Below are 21,895 nucleotides of genomic sequence, written 5' to 3'. Positions count from 1 at the left end.
GGAAAACAGTATGGCGGTTCCTCAAAAAGTTAAAAATAGAGCTACTTACAACCCAGCTTTTGCACTACTAGATATTTACCACAAGATACAAATGTAGTGATCTAAAGAGGCACCTGCACCCCAATGTTTATAGCTGCGAAGTCCACAACAGCCAAAGTATGTAAAGTGCCCAGATGTCTATTAATAGATGAATGGATAAAGAAGATGTGGTATATATATATACAATGGAATATTACTCGACCATCAAAAAGAATGAAATCTTGCCACTGCCAATGATGTGGATGGACCTAAAGGATAGTATTATGCAAAGTAAAATAAGTCAACAGAGAAAGACAATTATTATATGATTTCCCTCATGTGTGTAATCTAAGAAACAAAACAGAGAAGCATAGGGGAAGGAAGGGAAAAATAAAACAAGATGAAATCCAAGAGGAAGACAAACCATAAGAGACTCTTAAACACAAGAAATAAACTGAGGGTTGTTGGAGGGAACAGGGGTTTGGGGGATGGGGTTACTGGGTGATGGGTATTAAGGAGGGGACAGGATGTAATGAGCACTGGGTATTATATAAGACTGATGAATCACTGAACTCTACCTCTGAAACTAATAATACACTAAATGTTAATTAAATTTAAACTTAAAAAATAAAATAAACATTGACTATAAAATTAATGACTGCTAAGGAGATTAAAAACAAGATGGAGTTAAAATACTGAGGAACAGCATGGAAGACGGGAGGGGAATGATGGAAGAGAAAGGGTTGTAAGGTTTTTGTACAGTTTAGGGAGAACAGAGAAACAAATTGCCTGATAGTTTGTTAAGGCTGAAATTCAAGGCTAATCTAAAGGAATACAATAGAATATGTAATTTCTAAACTAGCAGAGGAAAAAAAGAAGAAATAGAGAAAACTCTAATAGAAAACCAGAAAGGAGTAAAGAAAAGACAACAAAGGCAAAATAAATTGTCTGTTGTAAAAAGTAGTGTGGGGTGCCTCCGTGGCTCAGGTGGTTAAGCATCTGACTCTTGATCTCAGCTCAAGTCTTGGATCTCAGGGTCAAGAGTTCAAGACCCACAGTGGGCTCTACACTGGGCATGGAGACTATATATATATATTTTTTTTTTTAAAGTGAAACACATAAATAAAGTAAGAAGTATGGTTCTCTCTTCAACACCTCCAATGCCACATCCCAGCAGCAGTTTTCCAGACCTTTATCAAAACACATATGTGGGGGCACCTGGGTGGATCAGTGGGTTAAGGCCTCTGCCTTTAGCTCAGGTCATGATCCCAGGATCCTGGGATCGAGCCCCACATCGGGCTCTCTGCTCAGCAGGGAGCTTGCTTCCTCCTCTCTCTGTCTCTGCCTGCCTCTCTACCTACTTGTCTGTCAAATAAATAAATGAAAATCTTAAAAAAAAAAAAAACACGTATGTGGAGGATGAAATGCAAACTTAACAGACTATGCAAAATCCCTTTATGACTTGGTCTTGATGGCCTTTCTAGCCTCATCTAGTCCATCACTACATATATATCTTCATTTAAGCCATATATACCGGTAATTCTCTAAACACAGGATCTGCTCTGTGTTTCTCATATCAGTTGTTCTGTCTAGACTGCCCTTCTCCTCTAAGGTTCTACAAGATTTTTCCTAAGGAAAAAAAATAGCTTTTCTGTGATAGTTTCCTTGACTTCCATCCCCCTGGGCACAGTAATCATTCTGCATTTCCACAGCACTTTTGAACATAGCTCTACTGGCCAAATTTCATTGTATTTGTAATTACTTAAATGTTCTTCTTTCTTCAACTTGAGGTAATTCATCTCTGAATCTCTAGCACCTGGCACATAGCAGGGATCTCACAGATGCTTATTAAATAAACGATGAATATAGAGAATTTCTAAAGAAAACAGGAGGTTACCTTCACTCAGCAATATCCTCAACATGTGAAGCTCTGTCTTACCTCCACGATACTCTTGGTCACAGGAGCTCTTCCTCTTCGAAGTTCATTGGCTTCTCTTTCTACAAAACAGAGTGGTACTTTTCCTACAAGGACCAGAGAATCACTGGTGTCTGGAAATGTAATTTCAAGGCCCAGATCTTCCAGATTTTTGTGGTAACACCTAAAGAGATAACCTCAATTACAAAAGTATTACTTCATTCACATTTTACTATGAGTTCCAAACACTGGAGAGTTTCTCAAAAGCAGCCACAAGTTTTAAGAGTTGTACTGTTTTTCTCATACTTATGGTCATTTGTTTAGGATTTTATCATCAACTTTCCTTTTTGAATTATAGTAACTTTCATCTTTTTATCTCTTTTCCATTGAGAGAATCAAGTTTGTTTCTAAGTCTTGTTCCTAAGTTTTTATTCTTCACTGGCGAATTGCTTTCTCCTCATTGCTGGCAGTTCAAGGAGTTCGGCACAAATAAAAAGGGCTGAGAATGTTCTGAATCAGCATTAAAGCAGGGAGGTAATTAACAGCCCTAGGAACTGAGAAGTCCTGATTAACAGCATGTAAATAAATGGATCTGTTTCTATTATAAATTATGCCCCAGGGAAGAAGATTTATTGGCAATTGCATATTCCCAAACCAAACATATATTCAGAGACAATTCTTTTTTAATTTCCAATAATCTCTGCTGCTCAAAAGTGGGACAGCGTCCTATCTTGTGACTCACCATATGATTTACCCCTTCCTCATGGCTCAGTGTTTTACTTTCTTCCCAGTATGATTATGGTAATGAAAACTAAGAATCTAGAATGCACCAAGGCAAAGCAGAATGGAAGCAATTACTGCAGTAACTTTGCTTTCAGAAACAACACAGCATAAACACGGACTTTTCCAAGAAATGGTAAGAGCATTCTAAGCCAACTGCTGGAAAAAATTATCAAGGAAACTCTATCCTATACTCAACAGCTGTGATATAGTGGAAAGAAGAGCATTTGGAGTCAGAAGACCTGCATCTGAAAGACTGATCCACCACTCAAGAGTTGTTATAACCTTGAAGAAGTCATGTAAACTCACTTTGGTCTCAGATGTCTCACCTGAAAAAAGGAACAGTTATACCTCACAGAATTACTGTGAGAGGTTATACTGTTAAGTATCTATCACATTCTCATGATGGTACTAACCGTAAGAGTCTCCTTTGTTCCTCTGTCACTTTTATCTCTAGTGGAGGACTTACAATGGAAGACAGTAATTTTTTCCGACCAGAGTCCTGTGGCTTTTGCTTCTCATAGGAATCTATTGGAAAAAAGATGAATCGGTGAAGAGGAGGAAGTGAAGTCTTCCAGAATTAGATAAAAATAAGGCATGGTGAGGTATAGCCATGTTAATTATTATTGTGCTTAGCAATGTGTTCCATGTTCAGTTTTAGGTTTTGAATTTCCATTATTAAAGTCAAACTAGTAAATATCTAGTCCATGTATTCATTTCATCAGTATTTTCCAAAATAAGAAATATAAGACTTAAGTCTTACATTGAAATGAACAAGGCAGTGTTTCTGTAGATAGTCAATAAATGTGGTTTTAATAACAGGGGATGGCGGCAATACTGTTGATTACTGAGAAAATAACATTGGTAAGGCTCAAGATTTCCCCACTCCTTCAGAAGGGTTTTCCAGTCTCTGAAAACAGTCATCAGTCCTGTTCTCAAATAGTCCCGAGCCTATGGCAAGTTTTCCTAACACTAATTTTACCATATCTTTATGACAATTAAGTCTTCATCTCATAAGGAAAAGTGAACATGGAAGTAATATCACTGCTATTCTAGTCCATGAACTATCTCCTTAGGTCCTCCCCTAACTCTTTGACATTAGTTTTCATTACTTGACCACAGGAGTAAAGATTTTCCTGGGATTTTACCATTTGGAGAATATATGACCTCATGATGAGAAAATAGGGTAGCAAAGATTAAAAAGCACATACTGACTTTGGAAAAAACATATAACAAGTTAGTGATATTGCTTGTCTCTGGGGAGAGAAACTAGTGGGATGAGGAACAAGGGTAGAAAAGAGACCTTATTATATTACCTTTTATACCTTTCAGACTTGAACTTACTTGATTATACCACCTATTCAAAACAAATTTTATAATAAAAACAATATACTGGTTCTTATGAGCTGGTGATAGTCTCTGCCAGATGAAGTGTTAAGATACATATACCAAGATCATATGGGCACACAGTGTATTTTTATGCTGGTCACGATAAAGTAGCCTAATTCTTAGGGACCCAACCATTAGGGTCAATGATAAATGTATGGCAAATATATCTTTGACCATTTAAGACCACCAACTTCAAATCACCAGAGTGAATCACTATGTTTTTTCAGTTATAAAAGAAGCCAAACCAGAAGACTTCAGCTTAAATTTTTAAACATAGAATTCATCTTTCCTCAAAACAGCCACAGTTAGAAAAACTCTTTCAGTACATAAGCTCTGCACGGGAGTGTCAAATCTCTTCTATTCCCAAACAGATTCTTACCCGTAATCAGCTGCTCTAAGCGGACACGCTCGTGGGCAGCATGTTGATCCACTAGAACCAGCAGGTTTCCACCTAAAAGATTAGCAAGGATTACTAGAGTTTCAAATTCTCAGATCTACGTTAAAATAATCATGTTGTGTGCAGGGAAAAAAAAATTAATTCAAACTATTTAACAACATAAGCACCAGGGAAACATACATATGTAGTAGTAACAATTACATCCTTCATTTCTTAAAAAATTGAAATTATGGGGAAAACTATAACTAATTTATTCCCGATGAGAAAGTCTTTAGTTCATGGTATTTCATTTATAAAACAAGGTTAAAATCCTATATTCCTAATGTTTAAATACTGATCTTGTTTTATTAATTCAAATTGATACAATGAAGGACTTCACACACATTATCATAATCAGCTGACTTTGATTTACAAGCTACTCTGGAGCCCATGAAGAACGTAATTCTAGTACACTTTTTTTTTCCCCATAGAGTACACTTTTAATAAACGACAGATGTTGTTCACTTTAAGAAACATTATAGCCAAACATATAAATTCAATTTGTTGATTTACATTATATAATAATTATGTCTTTTAAATATAAGTGTAATTAGAATTTTTTTTAAAAAAACATCCTTCTTCTGGCCAATTTCAACTTTTCTCACAAACCATTTACATATTTAAAAAGGTGGCCGCCAGATCTAGTACACTTTAGATCAGAGGTCAGCAAATTTTTTCTGTGGCTTTTTAGGACATATGGTTTCTGTCACAACTACTCAACTATTTCTTTTGAACCAAAGCAGCCACAGACAATACAGTAACACTGTAGCTGTGTTCCAATAAAACTTCATTCTGAAATATTAATTTCATATCATTTTAATGTGTCAAGAAATATTATTCTTTTGCTTTTTTCAACCACTCAAAAATGTAAAAACCATTCTTAGCTCCCTGGGTGCACAAAAGCGGGTAGTGGTTGGATCTGGCCCTCAGTCCTAGTTTGCCTTGCTTCAGACTCAGGCTTCTCAAACTCTGATGAGCACACAAATAACCTGCGGATCCTGCAGAATCTCATTCAGCAGATTAGAGATAGGATGCAAGATCATACAATTCTTTTTTCTTTGAAAGATTTTATTTATTTATTGGAGACAGAGAGAGCATGAGCTGGGGGAGAGAGAGAGAGAAGGAGGAGCCAACTCCCCGCTGAGGAGGAAATCAGATGCGGACTCCATCCCAGGAGCCCAAGATCACAACCTGAGCCAAAGGGAGACACTTAAGTGACTGAGCCACCCAGGCACCCTGAGATTCTGCAGTTCTAACAAATTCCCACGTGATGCTATTTACAGACCATGATTTGAGTAGCAAGGCTTTTGACTCTCAAGTGCAAAAGAGAAGGCAGAATGTTCCTACCCAAAAAGCCAAACCTACAGGGAAATCCCTTTCTCACTGACAGGACTGACTCTCAATTACATTAATACATCTTTTTGTCTTGTAATTTTATCACTTTGGGCCAAAGAGTTGAGGTTTATTGCTATTGGTCATATTGAAATAAAAGTTCTCCTCTTGAATTTGATCAAAATAGATAATTCCTGTTTTTCCCATTTCTACTAAAGAATTGAATGTTACTATGACACCATCAAATTCATGGCATGAGAGCTTAAGACTTAAGGGGAAAAAGGAAGTAATTTTTCTGACGGCATGTTCAACCACAGGAGCATGAATTTTAAATTCCTTTGAGGATAGGAGGAGTTGCAGCTGGTTGTGATGAAGAGGGAACATCCTGTATTGGGCAAAACAATGGAATAAATTAAAAAAATTGTGAGGGAGTAACCTCAAACTTAAAATGAGTTGGTATGAATTACCAAGAGTCAGGGGCCCTAGGAAATCAATTCTGTACCTGATGGTAGCAGAATGATTTATAGTCTATATACTGTTCACAACATTTTCTCCATTCCTTGAATGAAGCAGAAGATATGAAGTAATTTAGTCATGTCAGAAGCTGTATTTTTGATATTCTAGCACAACAGAATAGCAGTTTCATAAGGGGAAGGAATTCTGTCTGTTATCCTCCCAGCATGCATGATAGTACAAGGCACCTCAAGGACACTCAGTAAATATTTACAGAACAAATGAATGAACCCTTATTCTTTGGGGTATCATAGCAACTGTATTTTATCACAGGTGGAAGTATGCTATACAAAATGCCAATTTATGAGTATAGGGGATTAATTTCACTATAATTTAAAACAATATATTTGTCAATTTAAAAAACATGCAAATATTAAAATAAGTCAATTACAAGAATAAATTGCTTTTGGTATTCATGAGTGACAGAAAAACACTTACATTTTGATTTTAAAAAATGTATTTATTTAAGAGTTCTCTTTGGTGGTATCTAACTAAAATCGACCATTGAACAACTGCTTGGGGCACCTACATGCCGATTTTTTTCGATAAATACAGTACTGTAAATGTATTTTCTTTATGATTTTGTTAGTAACAATTTCTATAGCTTATTTTATTGTAAGAATACAACATATCATCTGCATAACATACAAAATATGCATTGTTTAAATTATCAATAAGGCTTTGGTTAACAGTAGGCTAATAGTAGTTAAGTTTTGGGGGGTGTCAGAAGTTATACATGAATTTTGATTATGTGGGGGTTTAGGGCTCCTCTGTATTGTTCAAAGGTCAACTATAAACCCAATGATAATACAGAATGGCAAGAGAAATTTAAATAGGTCCCTTTTGCTTCTCTGAACATCTCAGATTTTGTGGCTATATTCATCTCAGATGCCATTATAGAGATTTTGGAATTCAACAACAAAGAGGGGCACCTGGGTAGCTCACTCGGTTCAACGTCTGACCCATGATTTTAGCTCATGCCATGAGCTCAGGGTTGTGGGATTGAGCCCTGCATCAGCTCTGAGCTCAGTACGTGTAGGGTCTGCTGGAGATCCCTCTACATGCTGGGTCTCTTTCTCTCTCTCAGATAAATAAATAAATAAACAAATAAAATCTTTAAACAACAAAGAATTCCAGGTAATCAAAACCTTAGAAAAAAATCTGTTCATTTTCCCAAAATGATGAAACTACTAGAATTTGACTTTCACTCACATTTATGACAATTTTGACAGCACTTTTAATTTGCCTTTGATCTATTATGACATTTACTAAATAAATCTACAACATAAGCAAGATAAAAGGGAATACTCTGGAATACAAAGAGAATGAACTGCTTCCAAATTTTCAAAGCATCCCCCTGCACGTCTGCCTGTCTGGACCCAAGCACTCCACAGGTGCTCAGAGCTCTCGGCCATACACTATCAAGCATTCCTCATAAATGTGTTCAAGTCTTCTCATTTAAAAAGAAAAATGAAAAACAAGCCTTCTTTAACCCTAGCCTCCTTCAGTCCTACATGGGACAGATTTCTGAGGCTCTCCTTGGGATCTCTGTCACCTGGTCCTGCATCATTCACTCAGTGAAGAGGTCAGAAAATGAGGAGTCATCTTTGATTCCTTTGCCATACCCAATGCATCACTGAACGCTGCTGACCTACCTATCTCTCTAGTGCACTCGCTTTTCTCCAGTCCACCCTGGTCTTCACCAACTATCATCTTTAGATATTGCAGTATCCTCCTACAGTCTCTCTGCAATTACTGGGACTCTACCCCAGCCCCAACCCATTCTCCATACTGCAATCAGAGCAGTATTTCCAAGGCACAAATGCAATGTGACATGTATCACTGCAAAAACAAACAATAACAAAAGAAAACAAAAAGCTTTCCATTGTTCCCAGTCGGGGTTGAGACAAATACAAAGACAGTAACTGACACTTAAGAACTGGCTGTGACCTACTTCTCTGGCCTCATCTCCATGCTCTCATTCCAGCTGCATTTGTCCTGCTTCCTCTCACTAGAGGAGAGGAAATCAAATATGTATCATTTGTCATTCCTCAGCCCAGAATACTCTTCCCTCCCTTGGTTACTTAGTTAGCTCACACTCATACTTCAGATCTCATTTTACCAAGAAAACCTTCCCAGGCTTTCCTAACTAAATCAAATCTCTCAGTACTGTTTTGTTTTTTGGTTTTTGTTTTTTTTTACAGCATCTTGTTTCTTGGGGCACCTAGGTGACTCAGTCGGTTGGGCGTCTGCCTTCAGCTCAGGTCATGATCCCAGGGTCCTGGGTTCGAGTGCCACTTCGGGCTCCCTATGCAATGGGGAGTCTGCTTCTCTCTCTGACCCTCCCCTGTTTCATGCTTTCTCTCTCTCGCTCTCTCTCAAATAAATAAAATCTTTTAAAAAACATGGGGCGCCTGGGTGGCTCAGTTGGTTAAGCAGCTGCCTTCGGCTCAGGTCACGATCCCAGCATCCTGGGATTGAGTCCCACATCGGGCTCCTTGCTCAGCAGGGAGCCTGCTTCTCCCTCTGCCTCTGCCTGCCATTCTGTCTGCCTGTGCTCACTCTCTCCCCCTCTCTCTCTCTGATAAATAAATAAAATCCTAAAAAAAATAATAAAAATAAATAAAAATAAAAAACAAATAGCATCTTGTTTCTCTCTTCCATAACTTTAGCTAGAATTAAAATTTTAATGTTTATCTACTTATCTGTTTCTCTTACATGTATATTCTTCCCCACCATTGTAGCTCTAGGGCTTAGTATAGTCCCTGTTATGCAACAGGCAATCAATATCTGTTTACAAACTACTATTGTTGTATTAAAGCAGGTCACCAAGGTATTATATGTAACTCTTAATAAACCTAACAGAGTTCATTATATAAACTTTCTATTATTATAAAGGAAATACATGAAAACATTATAAAAAAGTCAAATACTATAAAATACTTTAGAGAGTAAAAGATGAAATTTCCCCTTTGCCCACTCTCATCGTCACCCACAAGGTAACTATTATTAATAGCTTAAAATGTATCTTATATATGTATGTCTCTGCATATGCATATAAAACTAATGTACTTTAAAACTGTTCTTTCATAATATTAATTTAAATTGGTTTTCCCAGTTGGTTTTAATCTGCCCAAATCACAGCATCTGAATTAAAAATACTTTAAAAGGAGTCTACCAGACCAGCAGCTTATTAATGAAGGCTAAATTCCAAACTTTTTTTTCTTTTAAAGATTTTATTTATTTGAGAGAGAGAGGAGAGTGTGAGCCAGAGAGAGAGCATTAGAGGAGGTGCAGAGGGAGAGAGAGAAGCAGACTCCCCTGCTCAGGAGGGAGCCTGATGTGGGACTCAATCCCAGGACCCCAGGATCACAACCAGAGCCGAAGACAGTGGTCAACTGACTGAGCCACCCAGTCGCCCTCTGAACTCCAATCTTACCTGCCTCGCCATTCTCTTCAGTCTTGGTGCTCATTAAACAGGCAATAAACTTGTTATCCACTTGCTGGAGAACCTGCCACACATTAAAATAAGAGGCACAACACTAAATACAAATTAACAAAGTTTTATCTACATATAAAGAGAAAAAAGTGTACTTAATTTAAGAGTCATTTGCACTATAACATTCATACCTAAAACTATGGTAGGGTCCTGATGAATCTGAAGGAGTCATTAGGAAAGATTAAAAAATGGGCAAGTAAAATGATCAGAACACATAAAGGAAGGAGACTACAGGCTAAGAATTCTAAAAGGGACATGCTAACAAAACTTTAGAGTAGACCTGAAATGTTCCCAATAGAATGACTCTCATTAATAGGAAATAGGACTAGAGAATTATTAATATGATCAGAGACTGCTAACAAATGGGGCTAAAATAAATTTTGAAAATTTATGCAAAAGCAAGGAAAATCATTTTGGAGGAGCTAGTCCCTTGCAACTGTAAGTTAAAAGCCACAAGGGGCTTTAATCCGTGGTGGCTCCTCTCTGTCCAGGTACAGAAAAGGTTCTCCCTGTACTTCCCCGCCTCACTCCCCTAATTCTGGATCAAGAGCTTGCTTTGCGGCCACCTGGGTGGCTCAGTCATTAAGTGGCTGCCTTCATGACTGCCTTTGGCTCAGGTCTTGATCCCAGGGCCCTGGAACTGAAGTCTACATCCGGCTCCCTCCTCAGCGGGAAGCCTGTTTCTCCCTCTCACGCTCCCTCTGCTTGTGTTCCTTCTCTCTATGTGGCTCTCTCTGTCAAATAAATAAACAAAATCTTAAAAAAAAAAAATTTAAAAAAGAGCCTGCTTTGCTCTGGCACCAGGTCAATGACAGGTTAGGAGTTCGCCTGTATCTGTCTAACCTCCTAATTTGTTTCCATACTGAAAATAAGTAGACAAAGACAGCCTGAGTGGTGTAGGGAGAGGGCAAACTAGCAAAGCAGATGAAACAAGGGGTTCCTTTTGTTAACAGAGATCCTGAATCTGGAGTCTCCTAAGCCATGTCCTTTGTGGCCTCACACAACAGAAGGTCGTTTACAAAGGGGCACTGTTAATACATTTAAGGACAATGCCTCTACAGTATTTACTTGATTTATTAATTATTGTCAAAATATAAAGTCAATATATATAATCCTTGAAACTGTGAACCTCAATCTATAATTCATCCCTCCAAGCTTGTTCACACTACTGAAGACATTTTCTATTTGTAATTAAAATTAGTCCTTTTGCTTTTTCTTCTGATAAAAAGAAATTTTTTTCTTCTTACATAAGTCCCAGTAAGATTTTTTTTTAAAAAGATTTTATTTATTTATTTGACAGACAGAGATCACAAGTAGGCAGAGAGGCAGGCAGAGAGAGAGAGAGAGAGAGAGAGGGAAGGAGGCTCCCTGCTGAGCAGAGAGCCTGACACGGGGCTCGATCCCAGGACCCTGAGATCATGACCTGAGCCGAAGGCAGAGGCTTAACCCACTGAGCCACCCAGGCGCCCCTCCAGGAAGATTTTAAAACATACATGTGCCTTGACCAGGATGGTCTAGATCATCAAATATATTCAATTTCACAAGAGTTTGTCCAGGTTGGGTCCTACATATATTTTTATGAGATTCCAAAGTCAACTTCTTACCTGCATTGAATGAATCATTTCTTTGGTGAAACGATAAGGATACAAGACATTGTGTATTTTAACCACCAAGCTTTTGGCCTGGCCACTGCTTACATCAACAGCAACCTAGAAGGACCCAGCATAAACATCATTTAAATTTTAATTCTTTATATCTGCAGAGCTGTTTTACTAAAGGTCTCGAAGTGCTTTAAAACATTCATTTTCATAGAACCTATTAGAGGTCTGTTGACTTCAGAAATTAAAAAGGCTCTGTAGATTATTAGTCTTAAATAATAATTCTGGGTTATAAACAAAATTACTAACAAAAACCAATGCTGTTTCAGAATAACAATCTGTTTATGCATCATGATCAAGTCCTTAAACACAACTTAACTGAAAAATCAGTAATCAAATGTTTATATTTTATACCTTCATTACAACACATGAGTACGTTCTGTGATAACCTACTGAGGGAGAACATAAACTCACATCCCATGATGAAGTATCCTGCCAGGAGAAGTCTAGCTACTTTATATAATGATTTAATGTATTTTGTGTTTTTTTAAATTATCACCCCCTCACCAAATACTTTGCCAAAGCTGCAAGTCAGGTTTTCTAAAAGTGGCAAACACATTTACTATTCACAAACTGATCACACTCTACACATGTTTAATCCAAAATGTATGAGCTCCCAAAATGCTATGAATTCTGATTCCTCCTCTCTACATTAAATAATTAAATAGTATTTCCAAATAAATTATTTGGAAACATGCCCACTATCCATTTGTAATTAAAAATTAGTGTAGTCATTCATGCCCATAGACAACTTAAATGAAATCCAAATTTTAAAATAACAAGCAAAGAGTAGACCCACCTCTGGATAACGGGCAAATACTGGATTTTCCCATTCTGAGAACAAAGACTGAAGTGATTCTCTACCTACAGGATCATCCACCACAGTATCTAAGGCAAAAGAGAACAGGTATAGTTGGCATCAAGAGCCTCAGAAAAAGAAAGTGAATGGTGTCTCATATTTGGTGTGGTGCAGCCTCAAGACCAAAGAGCAGACATATTGTTCCAATATTCTACAAATGTTCAGTGTTTGCTGGATCTCTAAATTGTTTTGATCTGTTACTTTTTAAACTAGAGATGATGACTGCGTCTTCTGGCATTATAGCTTTTTCTCCAAACTATGTTCAGGAGATATTTCAGAATACAAGTTGAGAAGAAACTGGTTCAAATTAGTAGTCTCACCATCTTTAGATAAAAACACACCTTACCTATTTTTAGAAATAAGGAACAAATATAATGTCTGTAGCTTTTTTTTGAAAATAAGAACTTTGCTTACATAAAACTACAACAATATGGAGCAAAACTCCAATCTTTAAAAGTAAGAGATAATTTCTCAATCACAAGACACCATAGACGGTTCATAATCACCCAGTATTGACTTCAAGTCTGGAAAAGTAATTTCTGATCTAAATGCATGCACTGAATTACTTAGTTCTGCTGTGAAATAGGACCGTGGGGAATTCCTGGTTCCAGTAAGGCACAGCTGGCACTGATCAAGCTTAATAATACAACCCTGCTTTTTAAAAAAATTTTTTGAATTAGGTGGTACAGGACACACTAGGTGTCCCAGCAACCTCTGTTATTGCCCCTACCTCTGGTCTTCTGTCTCATCACAGTCCTCTCTTCCCGAGCTCTTGGAAGGAAAGGAAGAACGAGGTTGCTTCTAAAAGGATGACACCTGTACTGAGATCCTAAATGTAAAAAGGAAACCTACACATTTGAACTCAAAAATATATATTATTAAATAATCAAGTTACATAAAAAATCTTTCTGCATAAACCAAATCAAGATATAAGGTTGACTACTAGACTGAGAATCAGAGTTCTTAAATGAAGTTATGCTACTAACTTAGGAATCTACATTAATGTTTAGTCCCATTATCCATCTATACCACAGAATGAGCACCGAAAATAGATCACCGATTCTCAATGGGCACAATTTCATATGCGGGACATTTGGCAACATTTGGTTGCCACAACTTGTGTGAGGGGTGCTACCGACATCTAGCAGACAGAGGCCAGGAACACCGCCAAATATCCTACAGTGTGTAGGACAAACCTACAACTAGATATTATGTTCGTTCATTTGGACTAGAATTATCTAGTCCAAAATGTCAACAGTGTCATGGTTGAGATAGTCAATATTAAATATATAGTGGTACTCGACTGTTACCCTTCACTACTTGGTGCAAACTTCACCAGTCCCCAATTTATATGACTCTTATAACCAAAATATGTTTCTATTACAACATTTATGTCACCATATTATGTTTAGATAGCTGTCTGCAACAGCTATTTAACAGATTGTGAACTCCGGCAAGCCAAGTCAGTGAATCTGCAACCTAGCACAGTATGACAGTCAATAAATGAATACATGAGTAGACAAAAGAATGAAAAGTTCTCAATATAAACTCCAAAGTCCAGTAAGATCTGGCCCAAATTCTGCCCTCCTCTCTGAAGGATGATTTTGAGTTTTAGAAATAATGCCTGAATTTGACAGTTTTTGAATAGGGGCAAAACATGATGAAACTTTATTTCAAAAAGATAAATATGGGGGCGCCTGGGTGGCTCAATGGGTTAAAGCCTCTGCCTTCGGCTCGGGTCATGATCTCAGGGTCCTGGGATCGAGCCCCACATCAGGCTCTCTGCCCAGCGGGGAGCCTGCTTCCTCCTCTCTCTCTCTCTGCCTGCCTCTCCGTCTACTTGTGATCCCTGTCTGTCAAATAAATGAATAAAATCTTTAAAAAAAAAAAAGATAAATCTGTTGGGCAAAAATTGAAGAGGCTCATTCAGAATGATAAAATTAAAGGGTAAGGTGAAATAAGGTTATGTCACCATCATAGAAAGGACAGAGTTAAAGGCTTTTTAAAGAAAACTGCCAGGTCTTGAAGATTTGACACTACTCCTTAAAACTACCTTTATAGATCTTCTCTTCTGTACAATTTAATTTACCTCTTAACAACTCATCTTAGGTAATGTTTTTATGTAAGGTTCAACAGTGTTCCAATGTCCTACTATGTATGAGTCCTTTCCAGAGAGGTAACATTCCATATGAGTAGAGGGCGCTTAGGAGCCATCTTTCCATGGAACTTGTTTCTATACCCAACATACTTTATTTTTCCTTCCGAAATTGAGTTAACATGAGCCTTCAGAGTTCAGTGCAAGACTTGTTAATCTAGAAAGTCAAGTAGGTTGAAGTGTTTGAAACATCTAGATTGATTTAACGGGAGCAGAGGTTTATGCTGAGTACGGCAACTGGCAACTGAGATTCCCTCCTTGGTTTTAGCAACAACCACCTCAGTGTAATGTAATCAAGTTCTTTTTTGTCACCATTTTAGAAGCATTTGTATTTCAGGAAGATGAGGTGCCAGTGCCTTGGGCTTACCTCTGATAAGCATGAGGTATAAATCAGGACATTAAGTTACAAAGACACGTGTGTCTTTAGGAGCAACCTCAGAGTCTCAGGAGCAGTACTCAAAGACAAGGGTTTTCTCCCTACTTAATACTTTGTAAATTACTATGGTAATTATTTTTTTCACAAGGGAAAAACTGGAAACCATTGAAAAATAAAGGTCTTATTTAACCTTAGATAAATCAGAGCCCCCTGCTAGAGATATTCATCCTAGGGAAAATTACAAGTTAATTTGCGATTACATTCATACATACATTCTTCTGTAAATTCAAGACTTTTAATATGGATGAACGTTTAATGTTTATCCTCCTGATGCAAAACCAAGATTATAGCCAGATGGAAACCACTTTACCATCTCCCAACATCTGGCTTTCCACACACTGCCAAAACCATGAAACTTTAATGTTGACTGGGACCTGAGAATTCAAGAGTCACAGTGTAGGCTCTGATGGAGCCTTCTGGTAGGATTTAAAAGCTACATTGTTTCTGAGTAACAGCTACTTATAGCATAAGCGGTTCAAATGGGTTAACATATATATTATAATAAACTATATTTGAAAAGTACAGTTAGGAAAGTACATACTTTACCTACATTCCAAAAAATTTATGGTCAGGTCTTTTTCTAAAAACACACAAAAAGTTCAAAATATATAGTGCTGTACTGAGCCACAGATTATCTTGGAAACCTAGGATGATTATAGGATCATTCTGGCCCTTTACCTGGGAGCTGCAGAAAGCAACTTCCAGAAAACTATCTGGAAGGTATCTTCCAGATTGATTATTAAATAATCAAGTTACATAAAAAATCTTTCAGGTATCTTTAAAGACAAATTTCTAAGAGCTGTATGTTTGGGAGAGAGAAGAAAGTGGGGTAGGGGAGCACTGTGGATCTTCTCAACTATTAATAGCATAATTTTCGTTAAAAATAGTCTAATAGTCTCATCCTTCTATATGTCCACACACCCACAGACACATATACATACACTTCCATTCTACTACCAGTCTTTCTTGTATTTTTAGATATAAATAGTACTGGATCTAGAGAATCTTCATATACCATGAAAGACATTTTGTAATTAAACTTCAAAATGTTCCAACAGCTGAGATAATCTCTCAATGATTATCTCACGCCTTAGACATTATTTCCACCTTCAAAAGCATTTCATGCCAGTGAATACTACATGCTTACCATTCTCATGTATGACCTCCACAGCTACAGTTGTTAGGTCTTTAGTACAAGCAGCCCGAACATCCTCAGTGGGAGCAGTGAATGTGCTGAGTCCAGTTATTTTGTTGATGTAAACCATTCTTCCCAGGGCCACATCAAAATGCTGCTGCCAATCCAAAGAACATGTGCTTGACTCTTCATCTACAGAACAAGTTCTTGCTATAAACTCTTCACTCTGAAAACACGGTCCATTTTGGTCAGAGGTGGAATCTTCCACGTGACCCACTGACATTCTACTGGGAGAGTCAGGACTTCCTATCTGTGGTTCTGAAGCCACAAGAACATCTGAATCTTTACTGACAACATTAGAATGATTACAGGGTAACACCAAAGGAGTTTCTGGTATCACAGAGTTCTCTGTTTTGTTGTTAGAGTATGTTTCACTATCCTTATTGAAGGAATTATCCTGTGTGATAGAGTCCAACATTGGAATGATGCCACTCTCTGTTTTTTCATATTCACTTTGAAATAACTTACAAGAATCTAAGGTTAACCCACTGCACAAGTCATGGTCTTTCCTCCTGGAATCTGATAGTGGAAGTTCATAAAAGTGACTCATCATTTCCATTGCTTGAGTCTCTCTTTCCGAACCTTTCATTCTGGATAATTTAGAGGCTAAAGATTTAGGAGACTGCTTGACACACAAAGGTTTTCTGTTAAAATGAGATAACTCCTTTAGAGTTATAGGACTTTCTCGTAAGCAAGGCATCTGTTGTTCCAAACAATCTTCTTCATTGGAGAATGGAAACTTCTTTGAGTAAAGGATGTGACTTACTGTTTGACAACTATTATTTGGGTCTTTATGTTTACTAGTGACTTTACAAATGTCTGAGTTGTCCAAGTGATTTTGGTCTGTCCATGGAATGTCAGGTTCTATTTGAGGACTGAGACTGGTAGAGATTTCAAAATTATTATTTTCTTCTACTTCTATATTCAGAAGATTTTTAACCTTCCCATATTGCCTCTTAAACTTCTCTAAAGATCCCAGTTGTGAACTTAATCTTAGCTTCTTACGGGCTATGGGTTTGGAGGAACCAATCAATTCGTCTATTTTCGTACTACCATTTGAAAGAGGTATACACCAAGGGGAAGAAGAGGATGTGTCAGGTAATAAGCAACCTATGTGTGATTTTTTACTACTTTCCTGAGAAATAGAAACATTTTTATAAGTTGCTATAGGTTTGTTCTCTAGCCCCAAATTTGTATTTGTTCTGCATAATTTTTTGTTAGACAGTTGAGCAAATTCTTTACTTAAAGTGCTAGTTCTGTCTTTGATGTTTGGAGTCTCAACTGAATGGCACGCTCTATTTACAAATGTTTCTTTGGCACTCACAGGACCAGGTTGAATATAGTTTTTAAGCAAATGTTCTCTTTCAGTTGATTTAGTTTGCTCATTTTGTACCACATGAGTTATAAAGCCAGTGGAACATAACTTAACTTGTCCATAACTAAAAATGTTTATTCTTCCACAATTACTAGGTTGTTTTTTCCTTTTCTCTTCCTCCCTCTGAGCACCATGTACTCTCGATAATGTTGGCGCAAAAGGCAGAGGTTGGCATCCCATTTTGGTAGCATCTTTAAATCTCTCTAGTTTATTCTGGGTTCCATTATTTTCCAGGATACTGGTAGCCAGGCCATTAACAATAGTACTTGCATTCTGTATTTCTAAATCATCCCCACTCTTCTCAAAGCAGTATGATGTCTGAAAAGGGCTTGCAAACATTTCTGAACTGGTTCCACAGGGATCTTCTGAACAGTTAAGTTCTAAGCAAAGTTCTTTATGTTTTTCATTTTCTCCTGATTCTGATACTTCAGCTGTCTGTTGTTCCAAGATCCTTGATTCTGAGCAAGAGCTATCTTTGATTTGTAAAGATGACTCTATTGCTTTACTATGGCCTGAGCCGTCTGATTCATAAACGTACAAAAATGAATCATCTGTCTCTTTTCTGAGATCTTCTGAATCTCTAGAATTCTGTGTGTTTCTTCTGTTTTCTATAGCAGCTTTTCTTTTTACAGCTTTTGATTGACAATTAAACATTTCATAGGAATCCAAAATACTATTACATGCTTCTCGGAAACTGGCCTGGTCACCCTTCTCATCAGAGGGCACATGCTTCTGAAGAGTAGCACTAAATAAACTAAAATCATTATCTTCACTAAATTCTTTAATGTCCTCACCTGATAATTCCACAAATAATTTTTCTTTCTTTAAAAACATTTTCACTCCTTCCTGAATGCAAACCAAAACAGTATCCCAGTTCTGAAATTCCATCAGCGTTTTTGCTGGCTCCATGCACACATCATACTCACAGAACTGGCACTGCACATTGATTACATATATCCCGTGGAGTTCTGGGTTAGACCGATGCCGAGGACTTGAATTCATTTGTCTAGTAGCAGAGCCATTCTTTGGCTTGCAAATAATACTTTCTTTCCTCAGTAAAAAGTCAATGAATTTATGCAGCTTTGTCCTTAAAATTAGTCTTTTGTTCACAAACAAAAATTGCATATTCTTATTATAATGTCCTTCAGAGCTGATATAGCCACTAAGCTCAAAGTCCTTATATTTAAATTTTATTTCTCTTAATTTTTGGGACTTACCCAGTCCATAAATTTGACAAAATCGGGAGCATACGTCTTTGGTTTTGGGGAGCTGAAGAACCATAGAACCAGAAACATCATTTCTCAAAGAGAAAGAAATGGAAGGGTGCATGAGTGAGAGAGCTTCTATTCTCTGCCTAACCTTCTCGAACTCCAGTCTAGGATCCATGCATTTCCTTCTTACAGGTAACTGATAAAACAGGTTATATACTGTTACGGTTGTCCCAGCACTTGGTCTAGTCAAGTCAGCTTCACAAGCTTTCAGGGCTTTTCCATTCTGAAACAGTTTCACAAAAGTTTTCCCTGTCCTGTTTTTCTTGGATGAAATTTCCACAGCGCTGGCCATGTCAGCGATACTTGCCAAGGCCTCCCCTCGGAAACCATAAAACCTGGGATTCTCCAAGTCCTGTAGAGAGTTGCATTTACTAGTGAAATAACGATTTCCCACCTTGTCTATATCATCACTCCCCATCCCAAGTCCATTGTCTATCACTTGAACTTGGAAGGTTTCCATGTTCACCCTGACAGCCACACATTTTGCTTCAGCATCAATACTGTTGAGGGCAAGCTCCTCAACACACTGGCCTAAGGAGCATATAGCCAAACCAGAACGCAATCTGGCTTGTACTTCAACTGACAAGCACTTGATCATGGCAGATAGAAAGCTGATAAGAATGCCGGCCACTGGTTTCCTTATCTCACTGGAAATAATTGCCTGTGGGGGGGAAGAAAAAAAAAACACGCACACACTATCAAAGCCTCAGAGTTACACAGCATTATCCCTTTCTCTCAAGCATTACAGAGAAATACCATTTGAGGTAAATTAAAACTCTTACTAAACCACAGTGCAAGAAACAAAACAAAACAAATTATAGCTTTGATCTCTAGGCAGATCACACAGCTCATGTTTGGTGCAACGGATTTAATATCCAAAGGAGCACTCACAATTTCCTAATTTTCACGGCTCCTTTCTAAATCCCACATGCCCTAAAGTGAAATCATAATCACAAATGAATTTGACCCGTAAGACAGTGCTCAAAATTCTAATCACTTCACCAAAAACAGATGTCTAAATTAAATTCAGCTAGAAATTCATGAAAAAAGTGTCCAAGCTAGTTTCATAATGTTTATACATTACACAATAACCATGACTTTTAGTAAAAACGCCTCATGAAGGGCTAAGACAGAGGAAATGTAAAAAATCAAACTGTTGTATCAAGACGAGATGGGCATGAAGGGATTATTATTCCTTATTCTTGGTTAAACGTTGCCTCAGAGGCAAGAGACTGAAATGGAAAAGGGTACGGCAGGAATTGCCTTATTATCCACTTTTCTGTATTATTTGACTTTCAAATCTTGTTCACACATTACTTTGATCATCAGTTTTCAGAGGGCCCCTGTATTAAACCGTCTTGTGACATTTACAGAGGGCTCCACACTACCTTCACCACAGCAGCGAGGGTCTGGAGCTGTCGGGACTGGATTTTACGCTTCCCTGCCAGGTATAAAATATTAAGATTATAGCGCCACTAAATCTCCTTCCTTCCTCACAGGCGAGAGCGCAGCGTGAACCGGACCTCTCACCGGTGACAGGGCTGGTTTTTCAAGCCCGGGAACACCGATAGCAGATCCGGCGTTTTTCAAGGTAAGGAACTTCGCGGCCGGCCGCGAACGAGAGAGGTCAACATTTAACTGGTATTCCGACTGTTACCCAGCGTAACGATTTCTTGACGACATCCCACTCTTTTCCGGGCCACAATCAAAAGGGACGATTCCATCCGGCTCCCCGGCAGCGAAAGCTCTGGGGGTGGGGGTGGGGGTGGGGGTGGGGGTGGGGGTGGGGGTGGGGAAAAGAACCGCCGCCGCAGGTCCCCCAGGCTCAGGCTCCACCCCGACCCCTCCCCCAACCGGCAGGCCAAGCTCGGCCGCCCTGACGCACGAGGCCTCCCGTAGCCCCTGCGCAGCCGGGTCCCAAACACGGTCGCGGCGGTTGTCAGGGCCTTTCCGCCGTTAGAAAGGCTCCTGGAACCGTCCTTTCGACGCGTGCTTTGCCTTCAGTCACCTCGAACAGCGCTTCACCCAACTCCCGGTTACCAATCGCCTCGGACGCGGGGCGCGCGCACGTCGGCTCGAGAGGCTCATGCACGCGCCACGAGCATGCGCTTCCGAGGTAACCTGCTGGGAACGCGCTTTCGTCGGTGACACCCAAGTGCGCATGCGCACCAGCTGTTCTATGGGAAATTACCTGGGCATCTCTTCTCAATGATACCCGGAATTCTCAATCCTTCTCCCCCTCTACCATGGTGTGAAAGGCTGTTCTCAACAATTTTCACTTCTGCTTTTCTCGTTTTCCTTTCCCCTTCCACCTTCATGTGTACTACCTACCATTTAATTCAATATATGTTATTTGTGTTAGTAGGTCTTCTCTCACTAGAATGTCAACTATTTGAAGGTAGGGATTTTATCTATTTTGTTTACTTTACAGTGCCTGCCCTGTTAGGCACTCAATGGATGAGTAAATCCACAGCTTTCCATCTTACAGAGTTATAGCATTTCAGAGATGGGAAAGACAGAGAAAATAGCCCATCCCTCTTAATTTGCAGATAAAGACGCCGAGAGTCCTTTCATTTACTTTTTTGATATGTTCCTAATGCCACCGCAGCTCCTTTTCAAACGGAATGAGAACCGTAAAAGTGTAAGAATAAGTGTTTGGAAAAATATTAACCCAATCCTCAGTTTTTACTTCCTGTCTCATTTTCATTAAAACCTATTATTTCCAAAAATTTTTATTTATGACCAACTTGTTAAATCCGGTAAGCATATGCTATAAACATGTTTAATGGCTGACCAAGCCAAGCTGGGAAACGTGAGGGCTGAGGAAGCAAAATCCTGATTATTGCTAGTAGGGGTGCCCTAACAAAATACCAGATGGAGTGGCTGAAACAACAGAAATTTACTGTCACAGTTCTGGAGGCTAGAAGTCTGAGGTCAAGGGCTTGACAAGTTGATTTCTTCTGAGACCTCTCTTCATGGCTTGTAGATGGTGGTCTTCTTCCTCTGTCTTTACATGGTCTTTCCTCTGTGCATGTACATGTCTGTGTCCAATTTTTTTCTTTTT

General features: G+C 38.5%; 1 protein-coding gene across 6 annotated transcripts in view; it reads right to left on the bottom strand.

The window, feature by feature from the left end:
• MLH3 (mutL homolog 3) overlaps positions 1–21,129 on the bottom strand; it is a 28,347-nt gene extending 7,218 nt beyond the window's left edge. Inside the window, exons 1-9 of one of the 6 annotated variants that reach the window (XM_032344900.1) lie at positions 20,220–21,116; positions 16,138–19,492; positions 13,130–13,228; positions 12,340–12,428; positions 11,487–11,591; positions 9,823–9,895; positions 4,482–4,553; positions 3,130–3,241; positions 1,958–2,117 (exon numbers count right to left, since the gene is read on the bottom strand). In XM_032344900.1, the coding sequence (XP_032200791.1) occupies positions 1,958–2,117; positions 3,130–3,241; positions 4,482–4,553; positions 9,823–9,895; positions 11,487–11,591; positions 12,340–12,428; positions 13,130–13,228; positions 16,138–19,429 (4,002 nt within the window). In that variant the 5' untranslated portion in view covers positions 19,430–19,492; positions 20,220–21,116. Of the gene's footprint in view, positions 1–1,957; positions 2,118–3,129; positions 3,242–4,481; positions 4,554–7,515; positions 8,395–9,822; positions 9,896–11,486; positions 11,592–12,339; positions 12,429–13,129; positions 13,229–16,137 lie in introns of those variants that run through there. The other 5 variants (XM_032344902.1, XM_032344901.1, XR_004286149.1 and 2 more) reach the window with 5 other exon arrangements.
• Positions 21,130–21,895: the final 766 nt, after the last annotated feature.

Source organism: Mustela erminea, chromosome 5, assembly GCF_009829155.1.
Source record: "Mustela erminea isolate mMusErm1 chromosome 5, mMusErm1.Pri, whole genome shotgun sequence".
In the NCBI taxonomy this organism is placed as follows: Eukaryota; Metazoa; Chordata; class Mammalia; order Carnivora; family Mustelidae; genus Mustela; species Mustela erminea.
Note: the sequence above shows the minus strand (reverse complement) of the source record. Positions and strands in the feature narration are given on the sequence as shown.